This window comes from Podarcis tiliguerta (genome assembly GCF_965153285.1).
Source record: "Podarcis tiliguerta genome assembly, chromosome: 5".
NCBI classification, from domain to species: Eukaryota; Metazoa; Chordata; class Lepidosauria; order Squamata; family Lacertidae; genus Podarcis; species Podarcis tiliguerta.
Window position 1 is genome coordinate 95033950 of NC_139538.1, and position 18450 is coordinate 95052399.

General features: G+C 45.7%; 1 protein-coding gene across 3 annotated transcripts in view; it reads right to left on the minus strand.

The window, feature by feature from the left end:
- The window catches only part of EFCAB6 (EF-hand calcium binding domain 6), a 110769-nt gene extending 97790 nt beyond the window's left edge, over positions 1-12979 (minus strand). For all 3 annotated transcript variants that reach the window (XR_014511351.1, XM_083440707.1, XM_083440706.1), the window contains exons 1-4: positions 12808-12979; positions 10760-10980; positions 9268-9350; positions 1628-1694 (exon numbers count right to left, since the gene is read on the minus strand). Coding sequence is in view for 2 of the 3 variants with exons in the window: in XM_083440707.1 (XP_083296833.1) it covers positions 1628-1694; positions 9268-9350; positions 10760-10980; positions 12808-12973 (537 nt within the window). In the remaining variant the exon portion in view is untranslated. The remainder of the gene's footprint in view (positions 1-1627; positions 1695-9267; positions 9351-10759; positions 10981-12807) is intronic.
- Positions 12980-18450: the final 5471 nt, after the last annotated feature.

Here is an 18450-nt window from a genome sequence, read left to right on the forward strand (position 1 = left end):
ATTTGCAACTGCAGGATCGTCCAAATCTGTGCATCATCTCCTTGACTTTGTGGATTAATCCTTTTTTCCAATTTAAGGATGCTAAAACTGCAAAAGATCCTGTATTAAGCTACTGATAGATAGATAGATAGATAGATAGATAGATAGATAGATAGATGATAGATACTTACATATAAGCTTAATCTTAGATTGTCCTTAATCAAATAAATAAATAAATAAATAAACACAAGCTCTTATACATTAAATTTTCTGGAAGCTTAATTGGGGCCATGGGGGATATTTTCTGTTCATAAATGTTGCAACAGAAAGATAGCTTGGCTGTTTCATTTGTCATGGGGAAATGGAAATGTTACTCTCCTGTTAGCTGCATGAATATATATATATATATATATGTGAAGATGAAGAAGAAAAGCAATGGCAGCCATAAGAACTATATTTGAGCGATGACTGATAGGGTTTACTGTAGTGAGGAATGAATGACAGTCTTGGATGCAATCTGTCCCGACAGCTCTGTGATATGCTAATGTCTCACACAGTCTAGGATGACAGATACAGACACCCTTCATGAGAGAAAGATGCTGGCACCTGGATCCGATATAGATACATGTGGGTGAGATGGCGCACACAGCGCTTGTGCCAGAGAGGCTGCGTCTTGGCAAACAAGGCTGCTCCATCTTGCTATGCCGCAGCTGTACTTGCAAATCCTCTGCAAAAACCTCCTGCCTAATTATTAAGCCTAGAGAGTTATGCCAGCGCGAGATTTGCCTTTGGGGGCCAAAACGTGTTTCATAGGTGAGTAAAGCCCAGTGTTGGGGTACACAAATGTGGGTGCTAGGGGCAACCATAAATCTTTCCCTGGAGACTGCTTGTTCCTGGATGTCCGGCACAACACCAAAAAGCCTTCTTTCCCTATGTGCTCAATGCATTTCATGGGGGGGGGCAAAGAGTGGAAACAGACACAGACTGCCTTCCTGGCCCCATGTTCTCTGGCATTTACTCCAGACCCTGGAAGGAACAAGGGTCCAAGTGCCTTCCAAGCTGGCACAAGGATGCAAAGGGGCAGAGTTGGCTCCCCACTTTGCATCAGGCACTGGGGAAAGCCAGAAGTAATGAGACAGTCTCCCTGTTTCCGAAACTCAGCACAAAACGAGAGGTGGGTGAGTCTCCTTTTCCCCTGAGTTTTCTGTACACATGAGAGATCTTGAGAGCTCAGTGGTGACCACAGGCTATCAAGGGCAAGGGAAATGACTGAGTGTCAGTGGCGTAGCGTGGGTTGTCAGCACCCGGGGCAAGGCAAGTACTGGTAATTTGCGCCCCCTAACCCGGGGCAAGGCAAGTAATTTGTGCACTCCCCCCGCTGCACTGTCCCTCCCCCAGATAGTCCCTCGCTCTCTCTCCGCACCACACCGCATGCCTGGCACCCTCCCCTCCACAGTGGGCGGCGACCCGGCGGCTCGGATCGGATTCGCACAGCCAGCACTGCAGTGAGAGAGAGTGAGTGAGCCAGGTAGGGGCAGAGAGCTGCGAGTGCGAGCGCCCCCCCCCCCAGATGTTGCGCCCGGTGCGGCCGGCCCCCCCTGCACCCCCCACGCTACGCCAATGCTGAGTGTTATTTGCTGTGCAATACCTTCTCCCGTAAGAGGCATTCTAGCTGACTCAACGTCCTCGACCGCGAATCTTCAGCACTACTCCACCTAAAAAGGTAAAGGTAAATGAAATTACCATGAACAATGTTGCAGAGCAGCAATGCCCACCATACTCCCCCAAAGAGTATTCAGGGCCTTTCTGCCCCCCCCCCCAAAAAAGGCTCCGTTTTATGCACTGTTTGTGCACTGCAGCCCCCCACTAGTGGCTGTTAACTGATCTCACACCCGGCAGTAACAGGACCACTCTCCTTGTTTGTTTCTTGGGTCCAGTGTCATGCTGCACATTTGGAAAAAGCTGCCCACAGACCCCTTGTCCCCAACCCATAATCTCAAGGACTCTCTCCCTTTTATAACTACTCCTGGCAGAAATAAGGAAGACACGTCTGCTCTGCTGTCTTCTATTTCTCTCCCACCCCAAGTATTTCAGAGCATCCTTAGATTGCTGCAAAATGGAGAGCAGGATTCGCTTCCGCTCTTTCTGCCTCTCAGCCTTTACAGGGCTCTCCCGTTCCCTCCCCGCCTTTTCCCTCCCTGCTAACAAACTGCTAAACGGGGGGAGAGAAATGGCTTTGGCAGGGAAAGTGGCCCCAGCCAAACCAAGGAGTTAAAGAGGTAAAAAAAAAGTGGGAGCCCCTAAGCCTAGGACGCTTCCCTAATTCCTCACACACACGCACAAACCTCTCTCCAAACCGTTTTCAAAGAGGGCCAGATTTGATGAAGTGAAGGGCCGTGCACACCGACCAAATGGCCAACCAAAGTTTTTTTAGGATTAAAGTTGTTGAGGTTTTTTTTTAGGATTTTACCCCAGGAAATAAACTGCCACATGGGCAGGGTTAAACTGACCAGCAGGCCAGATTAGGCTCCTGAGACGGACTTTGGACATGCCTGCTTTGTGCCATTCTTCACCTCCCAGCCACTCTGCTTTCCTGCTTCCAGGAAGTCCATTCTGCAACAATTAGTTTTTGTTGTTGTTTTTTAAAAAAGAGGGTCGGGGGCCTGGTGCTTGTGATGATCAGGCACTAGGAAAATTGAGCTGTCATCTCCAGGTGTATCCCTACCACAGGTGGGCAGTTGTTTTTTGTTTGGTTTGTGAAGTGGGGTGAGAGATGCACGTGTGCTGCCAAAGATGTGGAAGAAGTGGGGCAACAGATGAATTGAGAAAGGAGCAGGCACATGCATAGATACACATGCATTTTTCCACATTAAAATATCTGTCCAGGTGAGCGTGCTCATTTGGTCTACTGAGTCCAAAAGATGTTTTTCCACAATATGCATTAAGGGGGGGTGTAGTGAGGGTGGCGGAACATGCTCTGGTAGAATCATAGAGTTGGAAGAGACCACAAGGGCCATTGAGTCCAACCCCCTGCCAAGCAGGAAACACTACCAGAGCACTCCTGACATATGGTTGTCAAGCCTCTGCTTAAAGACCTCCAAAGAAGGAGACTCCACCACACTCCTTGGCAGCAAATTCCACTGTCAAACAGCTCTTACTGTCAGGAAGTTCTTCCTAATGTTTAGGTGGAATCTTCTTTCTTGTAGTTTGGATCCATTGCTCCGTGTCCGCTTCTCTGGAGCAGCAGAAAACAACCTTTCTCCCTCCTCTATGTGACATCCTTTTATATATTTGAACATGGCTATCATATCACCCCTTAACCTCCTCTTCTCCAGGCTAAACATGCCCAGCTCCCTTAGCCGTTCCTCATAAGGCATCGTTTCCAGGCCTTTGACCATTTTGGTTGCCCTCCTCTGGACACGTTCCAGTTTGTCAGTGTCCTTCTTGAACTGTGGTGCCCAGAACTGGACACAGTACTCCAGGTGAGGTCTGACCAGAGCAGAATACAGTGGCACTATTACTTCCCTTGATCTAGATGCTATACTCCTATTGATGCAGCCCAGAATTGCATTGGTTTTTTTAGCTGCCGCGTCACGCCACAAGGAGGACTTCTCTTCACACTACAACAAAAACTCCTGGATAATGTGCTGAATGTTTCTGCTACTCTAAAGAGACCAGTTGGCTTGGCAACTATTTTCAGTTGAACATGCCCAAGCATCAGGGCTTGACCTGAAGGAATTGGGGACAACGTTTGCAAAGGAAAAGGAAGGCAAAGTGAGATTTTGATGTGCCTGAAATTGAAACTTTTAAGAGACTGAAATTTTAGCATCAGAATTCACAAGATTATCCAAAAGGAGCTGTGTGCTAAAACATTTTCTTTTGTATTTGAGAAAGATAATCAAGGTTTGTTGTATTACTTAGGCTTGCCATTTAAAATAAATGCAGTAGTTCCAAGGTTTTTTGCCTTTCATTTTTCCTACAACACATCTCTTTTTTGAAAACTTAAGTTAGCAATTGGGGGTCCAAGTAGTTAGCCTTGCCCAGGGCTCAAAATAGCCTGGCACCAGCACTGCCGCCAATGTTGACGTGTTGGGGCAATGAGCAAGCAGAAAAGCTCTTGCAAGTTGAAGGAGAAGGGCTTTGAAGGATCAGCTGCAGAAAGAAAATGAGGCAGAGAAGGGAGAAGGCCACATGATGTGGCGTGAAAGCCAGGAAACCCGATATAACCCCAAAACTATAGCATGCCAGAGGCATATTGTGCGGCACCATACAATGCATTTCTTCTAGAAATCCTTTTTGCGTTACCACCAGTTAGAGGGAAAGTGGGTTTTGGCTCAGGGACATCTAAGATGCAGTCATATCAGAGGGAACGTCATGTGGTCCCACCCCCCAAAATGCAGCAACACCCAAAGTTTGGAGTGAGATTTTGGGTGCTTATAAGAGGCTGAAGATGAAGGAGGAAGTGGCAGCCGTAGTGAACAATGGAGCTGATGAAGAGCAGAACTGAAGCTCTGACCAGCATTTAATTAGCTGAGAGCCAAGCTAGACAAGCACCAGGAAATTCACTTGCAGCCTTCTTTCTATGCCTTCCCCACAACTGATGCTTGTGGCAAAGGGGGACAGAGATGTGGTATCCCATCCCCCAAAAGCCAAGAGAACAGGGATGGGGTTTTTAACCTTTTCCACCTTTTCCACATTTCCACCTTTTTCCACTTTTCCACCTTTTCTACATTTTCTACATTTTCCTGATCAACTAATACAGTGGTACCTCTGGTTATGTACTTAATTTGTTCTGGAGGTCCATTCTTAACCTGAAAGTGTTCTTAACCTGAGGCACCACTTTAGTTAAAGGGAATTATTCACCAACACACTAAACCTATTGCCCAGCCCTGCCTGGCTCACATTTATAAGCCAGGATAGGCAAGGATCAAGGAGACAGGTGGTCTCTTTCACTCGTCCAGGCATCCTGTCCACATCCTTGGAGGTAACAGGTTGGAAATGATTGCAGACAACCTGAATGGATAAAGTTCTGTCACTCTTCCATCTCACGGTGGAGTCTTCCTCCCTTTGAATCTGAGTGATTTTATCTGCCAAAAACTTATTTATATGGTGCTATCTAAGCACACAATGCTCTACAGCCCAAGATAATTTGGTTTTCAAAAAGGCCATAGGCTGTAACTCAAGTCAGAAAGTAGTCCTAAACTCACTTTCTAAAATCTTGTCTAAGGAAAAACAGCAGCTGTATCACCCTCCAGTGGTGGATTAGGGTATAACTAGGGCACCTCCTTTGAATCTGATAGGCTTATGACATAATAAAAAGGCTAGTATTTTACGATGATACAGAAATCTTTGTTGTTCTTGGTACCACAAACTAACATGTACGCATGGAATATTGGGGGGGGGGGGCAGAGACTGGAATTTACATCACACATTTTAAATACTTGTACTTTGGTAATATTTTTTTAATGCAAAAAGATAGATTATTTTAGAAAGCTAACATGCCTATCCTCCTGGAAACTTAAAATACCAGTAATAAACAAATCACAAAAGTTATCAGGTGTCTGTGTCCGTATGACAGCTTCTGCGTACAAAGCACTGCAGAGTTCTCCTTACAGGCTGATCTAGATCGCCACTCAAACTAGTTTTTGAGAATGTCAAGGCGCCTAGGAGTGTAATTTCCTGGGCCAGTCTCCCTGAATTTCTCTGTATTACACAGATCTGGGTGCTGGTGCACAACCCTCAATCTATTGGGCTGCTACTGTAAGTTCGGGTCCTCACACACTGCCATCATTCAGTTTCCAGAGCACTTAAAAATATATGTGCGCTTGTCAAGCCAAACGGTGGGCCAAACTCCTGCATCAGATTGTGGCTTATGAAATGTAAGGTGTGCTCGCCACATTCCTCTGGCCTTGAGTGGCTTTACATTGCAGCTTTGTGACAACTTTGTGGCTAGTATTTTTTAAAAGTCCTTTGTGAGTCGGTTCTACCTTGCCCAGCCCAGATGTGCTGTGCGCAATGCAATCATGTTTATTCTTTCTTCAGACAGACGGATAAAGAGGTGCAATGTTTTCCTTAGGAGTAGCATCAGCGAGCTCTGAAGCCATCTGGGATCAAGTCTAGGAAAAGGGAATGAATAGATTTCCCCGCCCCCCTGCTCTTCCATGTCTTGGAAGTTATAAGGGAGAACATGCTATAACACAGAGCCCACTGCAGTGCTCTAAAGGGACCAATCCCATAAAACTTAAGAGGTGCCTCTTGTTTAAGATAATCTATCCTCTGCAGTACTCTCCTTAAGGCCAGTTGTTTGTTCTGAAGCACAGCGGGCTATGCTGACAAAATAACTGCGGTACAGGCGGAAGTGGCCAGCTGCATCCCATAACCAAGACCATTTTGCGGGAAAGATGGGATGGCCATGGCACACTGTCCTTGGGGTGGCTATAATTCAAGTGCAATCACTATTGGCTATTTGTGTTGGCCAGTAGCTTGCAAGCAGCAGAATTAGGTGTTAGAGGACTTCAGAGCGTAAGTGGAAGGTGCCATGCTTAAATTCTCAACCCCAAAATGTGCAGGCCAATGCATTTTTTAAAAAATAAAATCCTCCTTAACTATTTTAATCCAAAAGAGCACAACAGGGAGCAGGGTGGAGTTAGTTTCTACTCACAGGAAAGGATTTTGTTGGTATAACATGGAATATTTATTTAGAGCATTTGCACCCCTTTATTCTTCCATGAGGGACGCGGGTGGCGCTGTGGGTTAAAGCCTCAGTGCCTAGGGCTTGCTGATCGAAAGGTCGGCGGTTCGAATCCCCGCGGCGGGGTGCGCTCCCGTTGTTCGGTCCCAGCGCCTGCCAACCTAGCAGTTCGAAAGCACTCTCGGGTGCAAGTAGATAAATAGGGACCGCTTACTAGCGGGAAGGTAAACAACGTTTCCGTGTGCGGCTCTGGCTCGCCAGAGCAGCGATGTCATGCTGGCCATGTGACCTGGAAGTGTCTTCGGACAGCGCTGGCCCCCGGCCTCTTGAGTGAGATGGGCGCACAACCCTAGAGTCTGTCAAGACTGGCCCGTACGGGCAGGGGTACCTTTACCTTTATTCTTCCAAAAAGGCTCCCAGGCCAGCTTATATAGTATCAGTTAAAACCTAGAAGTCCTTGACCACCAAGAAGGCACAGCACAAAAAGAAAAGAGGACAGAGAAGGAAGAGGAAAAAAGCAAGCTCAGGCACCAAATAGTAATTCTCATAATGACTAGCTGCAGTGAAGGCAGTTCAGGACCAGGACGCATGTGATGGAGCTGCCCTCTCAGCAGAGCTGGTGGAATGAGCCCCACACATGCTGTCGACCACAGAGACAGCCTGCTGCCGCATCACAGTTGAGCAAGAGGAAACTCCATGGAGTTTTCATAGAGTTGATGGAATAAGGAAAACTTTTATTAGTATCTTAAAAATCTGATTCCCCACCTGCAGTCTAACAGTACAGTCTATTCCACCAGTGCATAACTTGACAATCTTCTGCTGCTGCATGTGTAAACCACGTCACAGATGGCTTTAAAGCTGGGTAAGTCAAACCTATCAAAAGGTAGGTCTAATGCTGGCTATTAGCTAGGGCAGCTTAAAGGAAGCATCAGTGCTCAGAGGCAGCAGGCCTCTTCGATATCATCTGCTAGGAGCAAACAACCGGGAAGGAGCCTCATTCTTGTGCAGGGCCATCTTTACCCAAGGGCGCAAGGGGTGCGGGGCACCCGGGCACCAAATTTTGGGGGCGCCAGGTGCCCACCTTTGAAGTCGCCTAAGCTCTTAACTATCTACCTGTTATGAAATAATAAATAATTTTGATCAAACTAGAAGAACAAAATACATATATACCTAGGTATTACCAAAATGTATACCTACTTTCGACTTTGTGTGCTCATTTAGCAAAGACGCGCCACGCCAGCGGCAGCGCTTGTCATTCACAACAGTGGCACTTGACTCAACGATGGCGCCTGTCATTCTCAATGGCACCATGCATGCAAAATTAACTCTTACATCAAAATATTACGTTACGTACAGTGGAACCTCGGGTTACATACTGTCCTCCTTACGAACGCTTCAGGTAACGAGCTCCACTAACCCGGAAGTAGATGCTCCTGGTTGCAAACTTTGTCCTGGGCAGACCCCATTAGCGAAAGCGTGCCTCATGTTAAGAATGGTTTTGGGTTAAGAACAGACCTCCAGAACGAATTAAGTTCGTAACTGGAGGTACCACTGCATTGTATTGACTGTGCTGCTATGAAGCAGCAGGGTCAAAGGCATCTTTGACACGACTGATGTTTCTCCTAAGCAGGTGCCTAAGTGTGATGGTGTTGTATACCTAAGTATACTTAACTAGCCGACCAGAACAGCTCGACAACAGAGAAGGTTGCCAAATTTATCAAGAGAGCAATGAGACTGAGAGCTGTTATCTGAATGACACCAGTGTCGTCACCCGGATTCCTCGCTTAGGATTTATGATTATTATCATTATGTTTTATTATTATTATTTTATTACTTCTGCCAAGTTTTAAGTACTGAAATTATTAATTTACCTAGGGTTTTAATAGGTCACAAGATTTTATGGTAACTATATCTGTAATGTATTTCTGTTGGTGTTTGTCCTTTGATGTTATGGCCTGTCGGCTACGCAAATAAAGTCTATTACCTTTCCTTTACTTAAGTATAAGTGTATTGTAAATAAATGAGCAAATAAATTTATTTTTCCTCCCTTCTTTCATAAACAAGAGATAAAGACATACATAAGCTTGGTGTCTGACATAAGCATAATAAAAGTTAATTTGGGGGCTAAACTAAATTTGGGGGCGCTTGGCAGATCTTTGCACCACAGCGGCACATATGCTAAAGACTGTGCTGTTCTTGTGCCCTGCTTGTGAGACAGTATCTGGCTAACCAGAATTCTGGACTAGGTGGACTGTTGGGTCCTATGCAGCAAGGCTGTTTTTATGTATGCCCCTGAAGAGAGCAATGTTACACCACCATTCTGCTTGCAGGCTCCCTGTATGCTCCCTGGTCGGCTACTGTAAGTACTGTGAATACTGATGCACAGTATTCTCAGTCCGGGAATATCCCAGACATTGCCGGTTAAGTTGAACTATAAGATATTGAGAAGGAGAAGGGAGTTGGCACTGGTCTGCCTTTTTCGCTGACAACACCATGTTCTTGGTGATGTGTAGGCCTGCCTGAAGTTTGGCATTACTACTTCTACCAATCTCAGAACTTCACAGTTCAATTTAGTTGAAATCAACAAAAGTTCTTACGTCCTTTGGAGGTGGTTAACCGGTCTGGCAAACTTCGACAAGAACTCAAGATAAGGTACAGCAACTTTGGTACAGCCCGGAATCTGTTTCAATACAAAGAAACTTAACGTGAATGGTATTCTGTGGCGGTTGTTTTTCATCATGTTGCCTCCTCCCTTATTGTTCCATTAAGGTAACATTTAATTAAATAGTTAATAGTTTAATAGTTAATTAAATAGTTAATCTTCTTTGTTCAGATCTGTTTGCATTCTTTCATTTCCCAACAAATGCGTTATGAGCTTCCAAACAGCCCACAGCTCTCTCAAAAAAATATTCCAATTGCTCACCGGTAATATTATTTATTATAATTTATATTCCACCTTTCTGTAAAACCACACACTCGAGAAAGCTTTTCAGTGGACTGCTTCTTGCCAGGCTTCTTACTGACATATTGCTTCCATTTAATATTGGGAAGTATCATAACAGCTAGAATGTTTTACAAGAAAACTTATAATTCCATTGGGCCTGTGACTCACAGCAAATTTATACACACAACAGAATCCAAGTGGGAATGTTTTTCCTGGACTACACTATCTCCTGCTGCAGGTAGAGAGTTATATGTCTGGAGTCTCTTCCTCAATAACAACAATTTAAAAACCTCAGTGTGCAGAGAGAGAAAACAGCATGCAGAGAGAGAAGTTTGTTATTGGCTTGTCCCCGGGTTCAGATGACATGCCTAGCTAGATCATGGCTTGTTTGCCAACAGGAGAAAAGCTAAGTACCTGCCTGTGTGATTGACACCATAGGGAGAGATTTATTTCCCCCCAAAAATGTTATTAGTTTTCACAATAGTATAAACAAACACACAAAATAAACAAACAAAAATCATAGCCTTATTGAAAATTACAGTTATTAACTTTGTTAAGTGACTTCCTCGCTTCCCCTTGGTTGAATTTCATTGCATGTCCTTTTAACGGTTTTCCAAATCCCAATTTTTATGAAATTTAACTTAAACATTAACATCCTTAGATGTTATGGAATTAAACATATTAATTCATCACTTAACATAAATAAAATCCTAAGCCCATTAAGTATCTGCAAGCTGTTTTCAGTTAGTTTAACTTAGCAAAATTAACTAAATAATCATTAAATTTATTCCACTCTTCCTGATACTCCTCCTCCTTCTGGTCGCGGACTCTTCCGGTTAGGTCGGCTAGCTCCGAAAAATCCATCATCTTCACCTGCCATTCTTATAGGGAGAGATTTAAGCCCTCCTTCCCAGCTGAGACTGTGAGAAACTCACACTGGCACCAATACGTTTATTCCTAATTCTAACTGACGCAAAAGTGGGAGATTTTTACAATCACAATTGCTCCTAACTTACATATGGCAATTAATTTTAAAAACCAATGCTGTGATTGCTAATTATGCCTAATGATACAGTTAATACAACATGCAGTTGATAACTTTGATAACTGATAAAAAGCTTATATACACCCACAAGACTACACACCTTGTCCAGCAAAGCATCAAACTGTTCTTGCGTCAGGGGTAAAATGAATGTTTCAATCACTCTTCTAAATTCGCCCTTAGTGACTTTCAGGGTTTGATCAACGTCAACTGTCTGAAATGCATTTCTGAGTTCATCTTCTTTTGCAAGAGTCTTCTGAAGCAAGATCTGCTCAATATCCACCGAAGACAACGTGGGATCAGGGAGAGAACTGACAGACCCAGCTAGAAAATATATATTATAAAGTTATAGTGCCTGTGGTACATAGTTCCTTCAGCAAACCAAGCACAAAGTCATGTCCACGTCTACATTATCAACCTAAGTTTGATTTTTCTGCAGTAAGAACTTTTCAGGACTCCAAACAGGCAGGGGGAGATGGGGGCATGTCCATTGTCGGCAGAGGAAAGCAGCAGATGCCCCTAGAAAGTTTTAAGGAGGACATGAAGGCAGTAGCTCTCATTTACTGCTGGTCCCTAGCACCTAGTATCCAAAAGTAGACTGCCTCTAAACAAGGAGGCTCCATTTAGCTAAGAGACTCATCCTCCTTGAGCAATACAGTGCTCCATGTTCCTCGCCCAACTCTTGAGCTTGAAGCACAGCAGATAATTTTCCAAACTCCCTTTGGAAGTCCCTTTCACCAGGCATCTGGGAAATATCTTTATTTTATTTATTTATATTGGATATTTATATCCTGCCTTTCTATGATAAAAGCAAACTCAAGTCAGTTTGAGGCCTGAAGGTCTTATTTCCTCTTTACTTTTCCTCTTGGTGTGAAAAGAGACCCAATTAACACCCTCTTACCTTGAAACCTCCCTTAATTGGAGGTCAGCAGTAGCCTGACCTACCGGTATCTCCCAATTTCCTTGAATTATATTGCACTACAGGTTTTACCCTGCCGAATCTCAGTCAAAGCTGTTTAGGGATTCTCCAGAGTGACCTTGCTTTGTGTATCTTCTCTGTAACAATGGGGCTTCAAAAATCCTTTTAGAGAAGGCCTTTCAGAGTTATCTGTTCCCTCCCCATCCACACTGATGCAGCTTTTACAATGCTCTCTCTCAGACCAGGCCAAAAAGCTTAATTATGAAGAAAAGAAACTCAAGTGAAGGGACACTTTGAAATGGATTGGGGGGAGGCAGGAAGTGCAGCTGACTAGCAGGAAGCGCAGCTGAACTGTACTTCCTGTTCACTCCATCTTGTACAAAATCAATCTTGTGCATCTTTCCCAACAAGGAAACAAATAAGTTTCCAGTATTAAGACCTGCTTGCACATCTCCCCGCCTTAGAGAAATGCATCAAATCGTTTTAAGAAGAGCCAGAAACTGACTTAAAATTTACAGATTGTTCCCTATTGAAGGAGAACTACATGAAGATGATGTACAGATGGTACACAATACCAGTGCAGTTAGGGAAAATGTACAAAACTAGTTCAAATATATGTGTTTTTTTGTTTGTTTTTTGCAAGTAAATTTTTATTAATATTGCTCATGGTAGCACAAGGATGAAAGACTGAAGAAATCCCAACTAAAGAATCATGGCAAGAAAAACTGATGGATTATGCAGAACTGGCAAAATTGACATATAAGCTACGGGACAAGGATAACTGTGACTTTACGGATGAATGGGAACCTTTCACAAAGTATTTGAAGACGCAACAAAGCGAACTGGACTCCTTGGCAGGTTTTGAATAAACATCCACAATTTTTTTTACTGATAATAATTAGCTAAACAGTTGGAGGATCTATACAACTCTGTAACATGCAGAAAATAGCATTATTGGAGGAACCAAAGACTGGAACTGAGGGAAGTCGGGGGTGGGGGTGGGGGGGAGGAAAAATGGAGGGGAAAGAAGGATATGTTTTTAGAAAATATGTTTTGTTATAACTTTGAATAATTTTTTTTAAAAAAAACAGCCAGAAAAATCCAGAGAACACGAAGCACAAACCTACTGCTCTTTCTGTTCCCCTCGATAATTTCCACATCTCTAGCAGCCTGCCTTCCAGTGCTTGGCTGCTGTCAGAGCCTGCAACATAAACTTTAGCAAACATGCTTACTTGAAAGTGATTTGATAGATGTTTGTGTGCTGCTGCTGCCACTGCTGCTGTTGCTACGTGTTGATGATCTGGTTGAAGGTGTCGACAGGCCTCTTGAATTAAACACAATTCCATGGGATTGAGGATATAAATTACTGTAATCAGCTGCACTAACCACTCTGGACATGATTCCTGCGGAAAGTAAAAGGTGTGACACCAGCTATGAGGGCATGGAATTGAATCAGAACTGTTCTCACTCCACAAGCGGCTTGAGCAATTCCAGGGGGCTGAAACTTAGCGCTCGTCCACATTTGCACTTGACCCATGCCTAGAAAGTAGATTCTGGAGGACACTTTAGATCAGGAAGATTGCACTGCACATCACATCTGCTTCAACCCTTATTTCCAATTAAACATGCTTAAATAATGGACTGTATCTATTTAGGATATGAATGAAACCTTTGGAGTAGGGGCCACCAAACATAGTAGGGGATTTCTAAGTCATTAAGAATAAGGTGAGGCTGTTAATAAACTACATGCAGAGCCCATGTGGCATTGTAGTTATAATTAATGCTGAACTTGGGCTGTCACTGGAGGGCCTACCATGATCTCTCAGACAAGCCCACCTTTCTATGGATGTCCTGAATACAAAACAGGAAGATTCTATGCTCCTTAGACAGAAAGAGCAAATAAATTGCAGCACACAGAGAAAACAGATTTGGCTGCTAAAGATTTCTTTTACACAGCAGCTGCTCCTATTGCTACAAAAACCCCCACCCTGTTCTCTGAACTTGTTTCATCTGCAGTAAGCGCGCAACTTCTGCACATTTAACTTGTGTTCTTTCAACTTCATGCACTTGGCAAATAAAAACAAAACTGAAAAGGAGGAAGGCGTCCTAGGAAAAAGGACTTTGGCGATCCCACCAGCCATTGCAGTCGGTGTGCTTTGATGATATGCTATATTGGCTTTAAGGGTGGGCTTTGGCAATATGGTGCCCCGAGCGAAGACAAAAATTGGTGTCCCCTCCCCCAAAATATTTATTTTTGCAATGGTTCCTTTTGGCACAGCTGCTTTTTTAAGGACCCTCTCAGTAGATAACAATAAACCTATATTTATATGGGTATTACTATTATTATGTTGCGCCCTCTCGCCTTGGCCCCCTGTGCGGGGGGACACCGCCCTAAATCCAGCGCTGCCCCGAAACATGACCCCCCCCCCGTGTAAGTCACAAGTTGAAAACAAAACAAATCACAATTTTGTACCTCTTCTCCAACTACGGGAAAGGATTCCCTGCCTGATGACGCCGAAGGAAGCCCCCTCCCGGGATCGTGAGTACCTGGCTTTCCCCGGGCCGGCAGAGGCGCCTGCGAGCGGGGGCGGCGGGGCGGCGAGACCCCGCGTCCCGACCAGCTTCTGGGAAGTTCCGCCGCCCGAGATTCCGCCCGCGCGCCGGCCGACGCGCGTTTCTAAGACGCTGTTGCCCCGGCAACGGAGAGCCGCTCCGGATTGGCAGGGATGCCCGGCGGCTGCCTAGCAACCGCCAGGAGGGCGACAATCGCATCCCCCCGCTGCACCTCCGCCGCAGCGTGTTGGGTTTCCCCTCTGCAAACGAGCGTGCGCTCGGATCGGCGGCCTCTCCTGCCCGGCTGAGCTGCGCTTTTACCTCGGAGTAAGTCCCAATGGGCACCCAAGGGAAGGGGCTCTGCTCCCCACCCACCCGGCTGCGCAGACGGAGAGGGTGGGGCAACGGAGTTTCCAAGTTGAGGTCACGATCCTGTGCGCGCTTTCTGGGGAGTTGAGTCCCGCTGCACTCGAGGGGGCTTTGCTTCAGAGGAAGCCGGCGCAGGAGATATCGTTCACCGGCGCAGAGCCTAACCACCATTTCTCTCTGTGGCTCAAATGACGTTTGCGGACCAGCAGTTGTTTGCTGGACTACAGCTCCATCATGCCTGTCAGTTGGCCATATTGAACTGGGCTGGTAGGAGTCGGAGGCTCAATGAAAATCTGGACGTCCAGAGGTTGCCCGTCCTTGTTTTAGCAGGTGTTGTGCAGACGGCAAAGTACGAATGACTCCCCCCCCCCCCAAAGTATCACTCACTTCCCTGCCAGGAAACGATCGCACACCCGATGAATTCCTGCATGACAAGCAACGGGCAGGAAAACAAAATGTCAGTGGCGTAGCGTGGGTTGTCAGCACCCGGGGCAAGGCAAGTAATTTGCGCCCCCTAACCCGTGGATTTACACCCCCTAACCCCCAGATGTTGCGCCCGGTGCGGCCGGCCCCCCTGCACCCCCCACGCTACGCCACTGCAAAATGTGCAGCTTCCAGTGACCCAAAAACAAACCAAAATGAGTTGTAAAGTAGGAAGATGGAAATTCGCCTTAGACTGTTTTCACAATATGACGCTCGACTGGGGTTATTGCTGCTTTTAGTTCAGCTGTTCATAGCGTTGGTGAGCTGCCCTCATTGGCCTGAGTGTGTGTTTGATTATTATTAAGAGTCTGTCTTTGGCTTTTGTTTTAAGAATATTCAAAAACACCAAGAGTCCAAGTAAGTGTGATTGCAGCAGCCCAAGATGTTTGTAAAGTTCGATCCTAAATGTGTTTAGTCAGAAGTAAGAATCATTGAACTCAAAGGTAAATAAGAAGGGGATTCATGTGTCGAAACACCATAGAGAGAAACAAATGTAGTAAGAAAATATTTTTCCTGCTTGTAATATTGAAAGCACTCCTGCCTGGGGGGACACATAGCATAAATTAATAATGTAGAGTTTTTAAGTGAAGGAATAAGAGCTTTACTGAGTTAAAATAAACAAAATAAACTTCTTCATAAACAACATGGTTCCAAACAGTTTGAATGAGATTACATAGTGACTCTGCTCACAACTGAGGCAGGCTGACTCTGACTGAAATCTTACAGAGAGCATAGGGAGAAAATGGCTGCTAGTTATAAGGAGGATGAGTTACATGTCAGAGTGACTCCACAGTTAGCAGTTAGGCCTGAATAACTTTAGTAGGCCCAAATGATTGTGCAGTCCCAGCACTCCCCAGCCTGCTTTGCTGCTTCTGCTCTCATGTGTCTTTGTCACATGACATGGGGTTGGTGACATCCGTCTGTTGACAGACAATGGAGTGTGCCTCTGGGGGTGAAGTCAACCTTTTGGAGAATCACAGCTGCAAAGGCCAGGAACTCGTAACTGCTGCCTCCCACATTGGTTTTGCTGTGTTAGCAGCACCAAAGTCACCTCTCCGGGGCGCAGGCCTGGGCAGTGTCCATGGAGGTCCAGGGCTGCCCAGACGACAAGACCTCTTGGCCTCGCTGATGAGGTCCAAAGGAAAGCAGAGCAAGATGTTTGGCACCAGCTGAGCTGCAGGAGTTACTGGAAGGAGGCATACAAGTTGCCGTCAAACCATCTCAGGGACTCCACTCCAGATTTGTGTAGAGTTTACTCCTGAGCCTTTTCTTCTTACAAGGCAGCGAGTAAGGTGGAACATAATGCCAGGGGTTGGGTGGAACCTAATTGGGGCAGATGGTGAAATCCCATTAAAACAGATGAGGGGAGTTTCTCATATACAGTCATACCTCGGGATGAATACACTTCGGGTTAGGCATTTTCGGGTTGCGCTCCGTGGTGACCCGAAAGTAACAGAGCACGTTACTTCTGGGTTTCGCCGCACGTGCATGCGCAGACCGTCAAAATGACGTCACGCGCATGCACAGAAGCGTCGAAACGTGACACGCAGATGCGCGGACACGGGTTACATTCGCTTCAGGATGCAAACGGGGCTCTGGAACGGATCCCATTCGCATCCCAGGGTGCCACTATATAGCCAAAGATTTGCAGCACCTTATTAGGTAATTGTTTATTTAAAATATTTGTATATTGCCCTTCAGAAATTATTCTGGGTGGTTTACAACCATACCGCAACTACAACTGCAATCCTATCACTTACCTGGGAGTATATTTGGAATTGTACTAACTTATCTGGGGGTGAAGGGACACGGGAGGCGCTGTGGTCTAAACCACTGAGCCTAGGGCTTGCCGATTGGAAGGTCGGTGGTTCGATTCCCCGCGACGGGGTGAGCTCCCATTGCTCGGTCTGCTCCTGTCAACCTAGCAGTTCGAAAGCACGTCAAAGTGCAAGTAGATAAATAGGTACCGATCCGGCAGGAAGTTAAATGGCATTTCTGTGCAATGCTCTGGTTCGCCAGAAGCGGCTTAGTCATGCTGGGCACATGACCCAGAAAAACTGTCTGCGGACAAATGCTGGCTCTCTCAGCCAGTAAAGCGAGATGAGCACTGCAACCCCAGAGTCATTTGCAACTGGACTTAACTGTCGGGGTCCTTTACCTTTATCTTTTTTATCTGGGGGCGAATCCCATGACATTATGCGGCAGTTACATCACCCCTCCAGAATGAAACCTGAGATAGTTGCTGTAGCCAGAGAAAAATGAGGTTTCCATTTGCTGGAACAGATCCACACAGTTGTTTAGAATATTGTTCCTGAAAAACATTTTTGCATTCTTAAAAAATTAATAGATTGCACTTCCTGCAACAGCAGCAAATGAGAAAGGGACAGCAAACCCATATCTCAATTAGCTGGCATTTTAAGCTTCATGGACACATGCTCACGAGTCCTGCCAGGCATATCACAGCTGAGCTTCTCCTTTTTCTGGCACTGAATGCTGACCAGACAGCAGGCTCAGCCTAACTGCTAAGCATGACGGTACCCGTGTGCCTTTGTCACAACAAGGCAGGCTCTCCATAGTGTGCTTCGAAGAGGCTGAAAGCTCATGTTGGCTGTCTTGAGTCATTTCAGCACCCTGCAAGAGTCTTTTGTGTGCCCCCAGGCCATTCTCCCCAAGTTCCCCAGCTATTCCTGTGTTACTGAGGTAGCACCTCTGCCACAATGATGCTTGCTTGTTACTGGCCTGGCCAGGCCCGTTGGCTGCCTCACCTAGTGCTGCCTCATCCCAATGTGTCATCGTCAGTGCCATGAGGGAAGGCCTTGGCGGAGTGAGTAGGCAGGCAACCCAGCCTACTCATTGGTCTGCTCACAGGACATCCACTGGGGCTGGCACTGCTGCTTTGCACCATTTGTTGAATTAGGCAGCAAGCAGGTGCTGGGCAGAGCAGGAGCAGGCAGTGTTGAAATTCTGGGCAAGACAACTGTGTGTGCACCTCACAGCTACCCTTTGCTCCCTAAGGTAGCCTGCTGCTCTCGGGTGCTGTGTTGCTGTTGCTTGAAGACTGCTCCCAAACCATTGCTATTTTGTAAGTAAGTTGTCCAGTTAAAATGGACTAGGTGTTCTTGTGCTCTTGCCCAGCAAATGGTAGGATATTTTGCAACCACCCTGTGAATTTTGGATGAAGGGCCATATAAAATTTTAATAATAATAATAGGAAAATGCACTGAAACATAGAGGATATCAGTTGCTTGACGTAATGTGGCATAACCTCCATGCATAAACAGCAGGTGCTGTCTTTGGGAATAGCCCTGACCGCTGCACAGGAGCCCCCCTCCCACTTACTTGGTAATGTTTTAGACAAGTATTAGACTAAGTTAAGGAGAGCTCTGGCTGTTGTCATCAGCCACAGTCACTAAATGGAACCTCCCTGTACAGAGGCAGTATGAATAATGGATGCCAGGGACAAACAACTG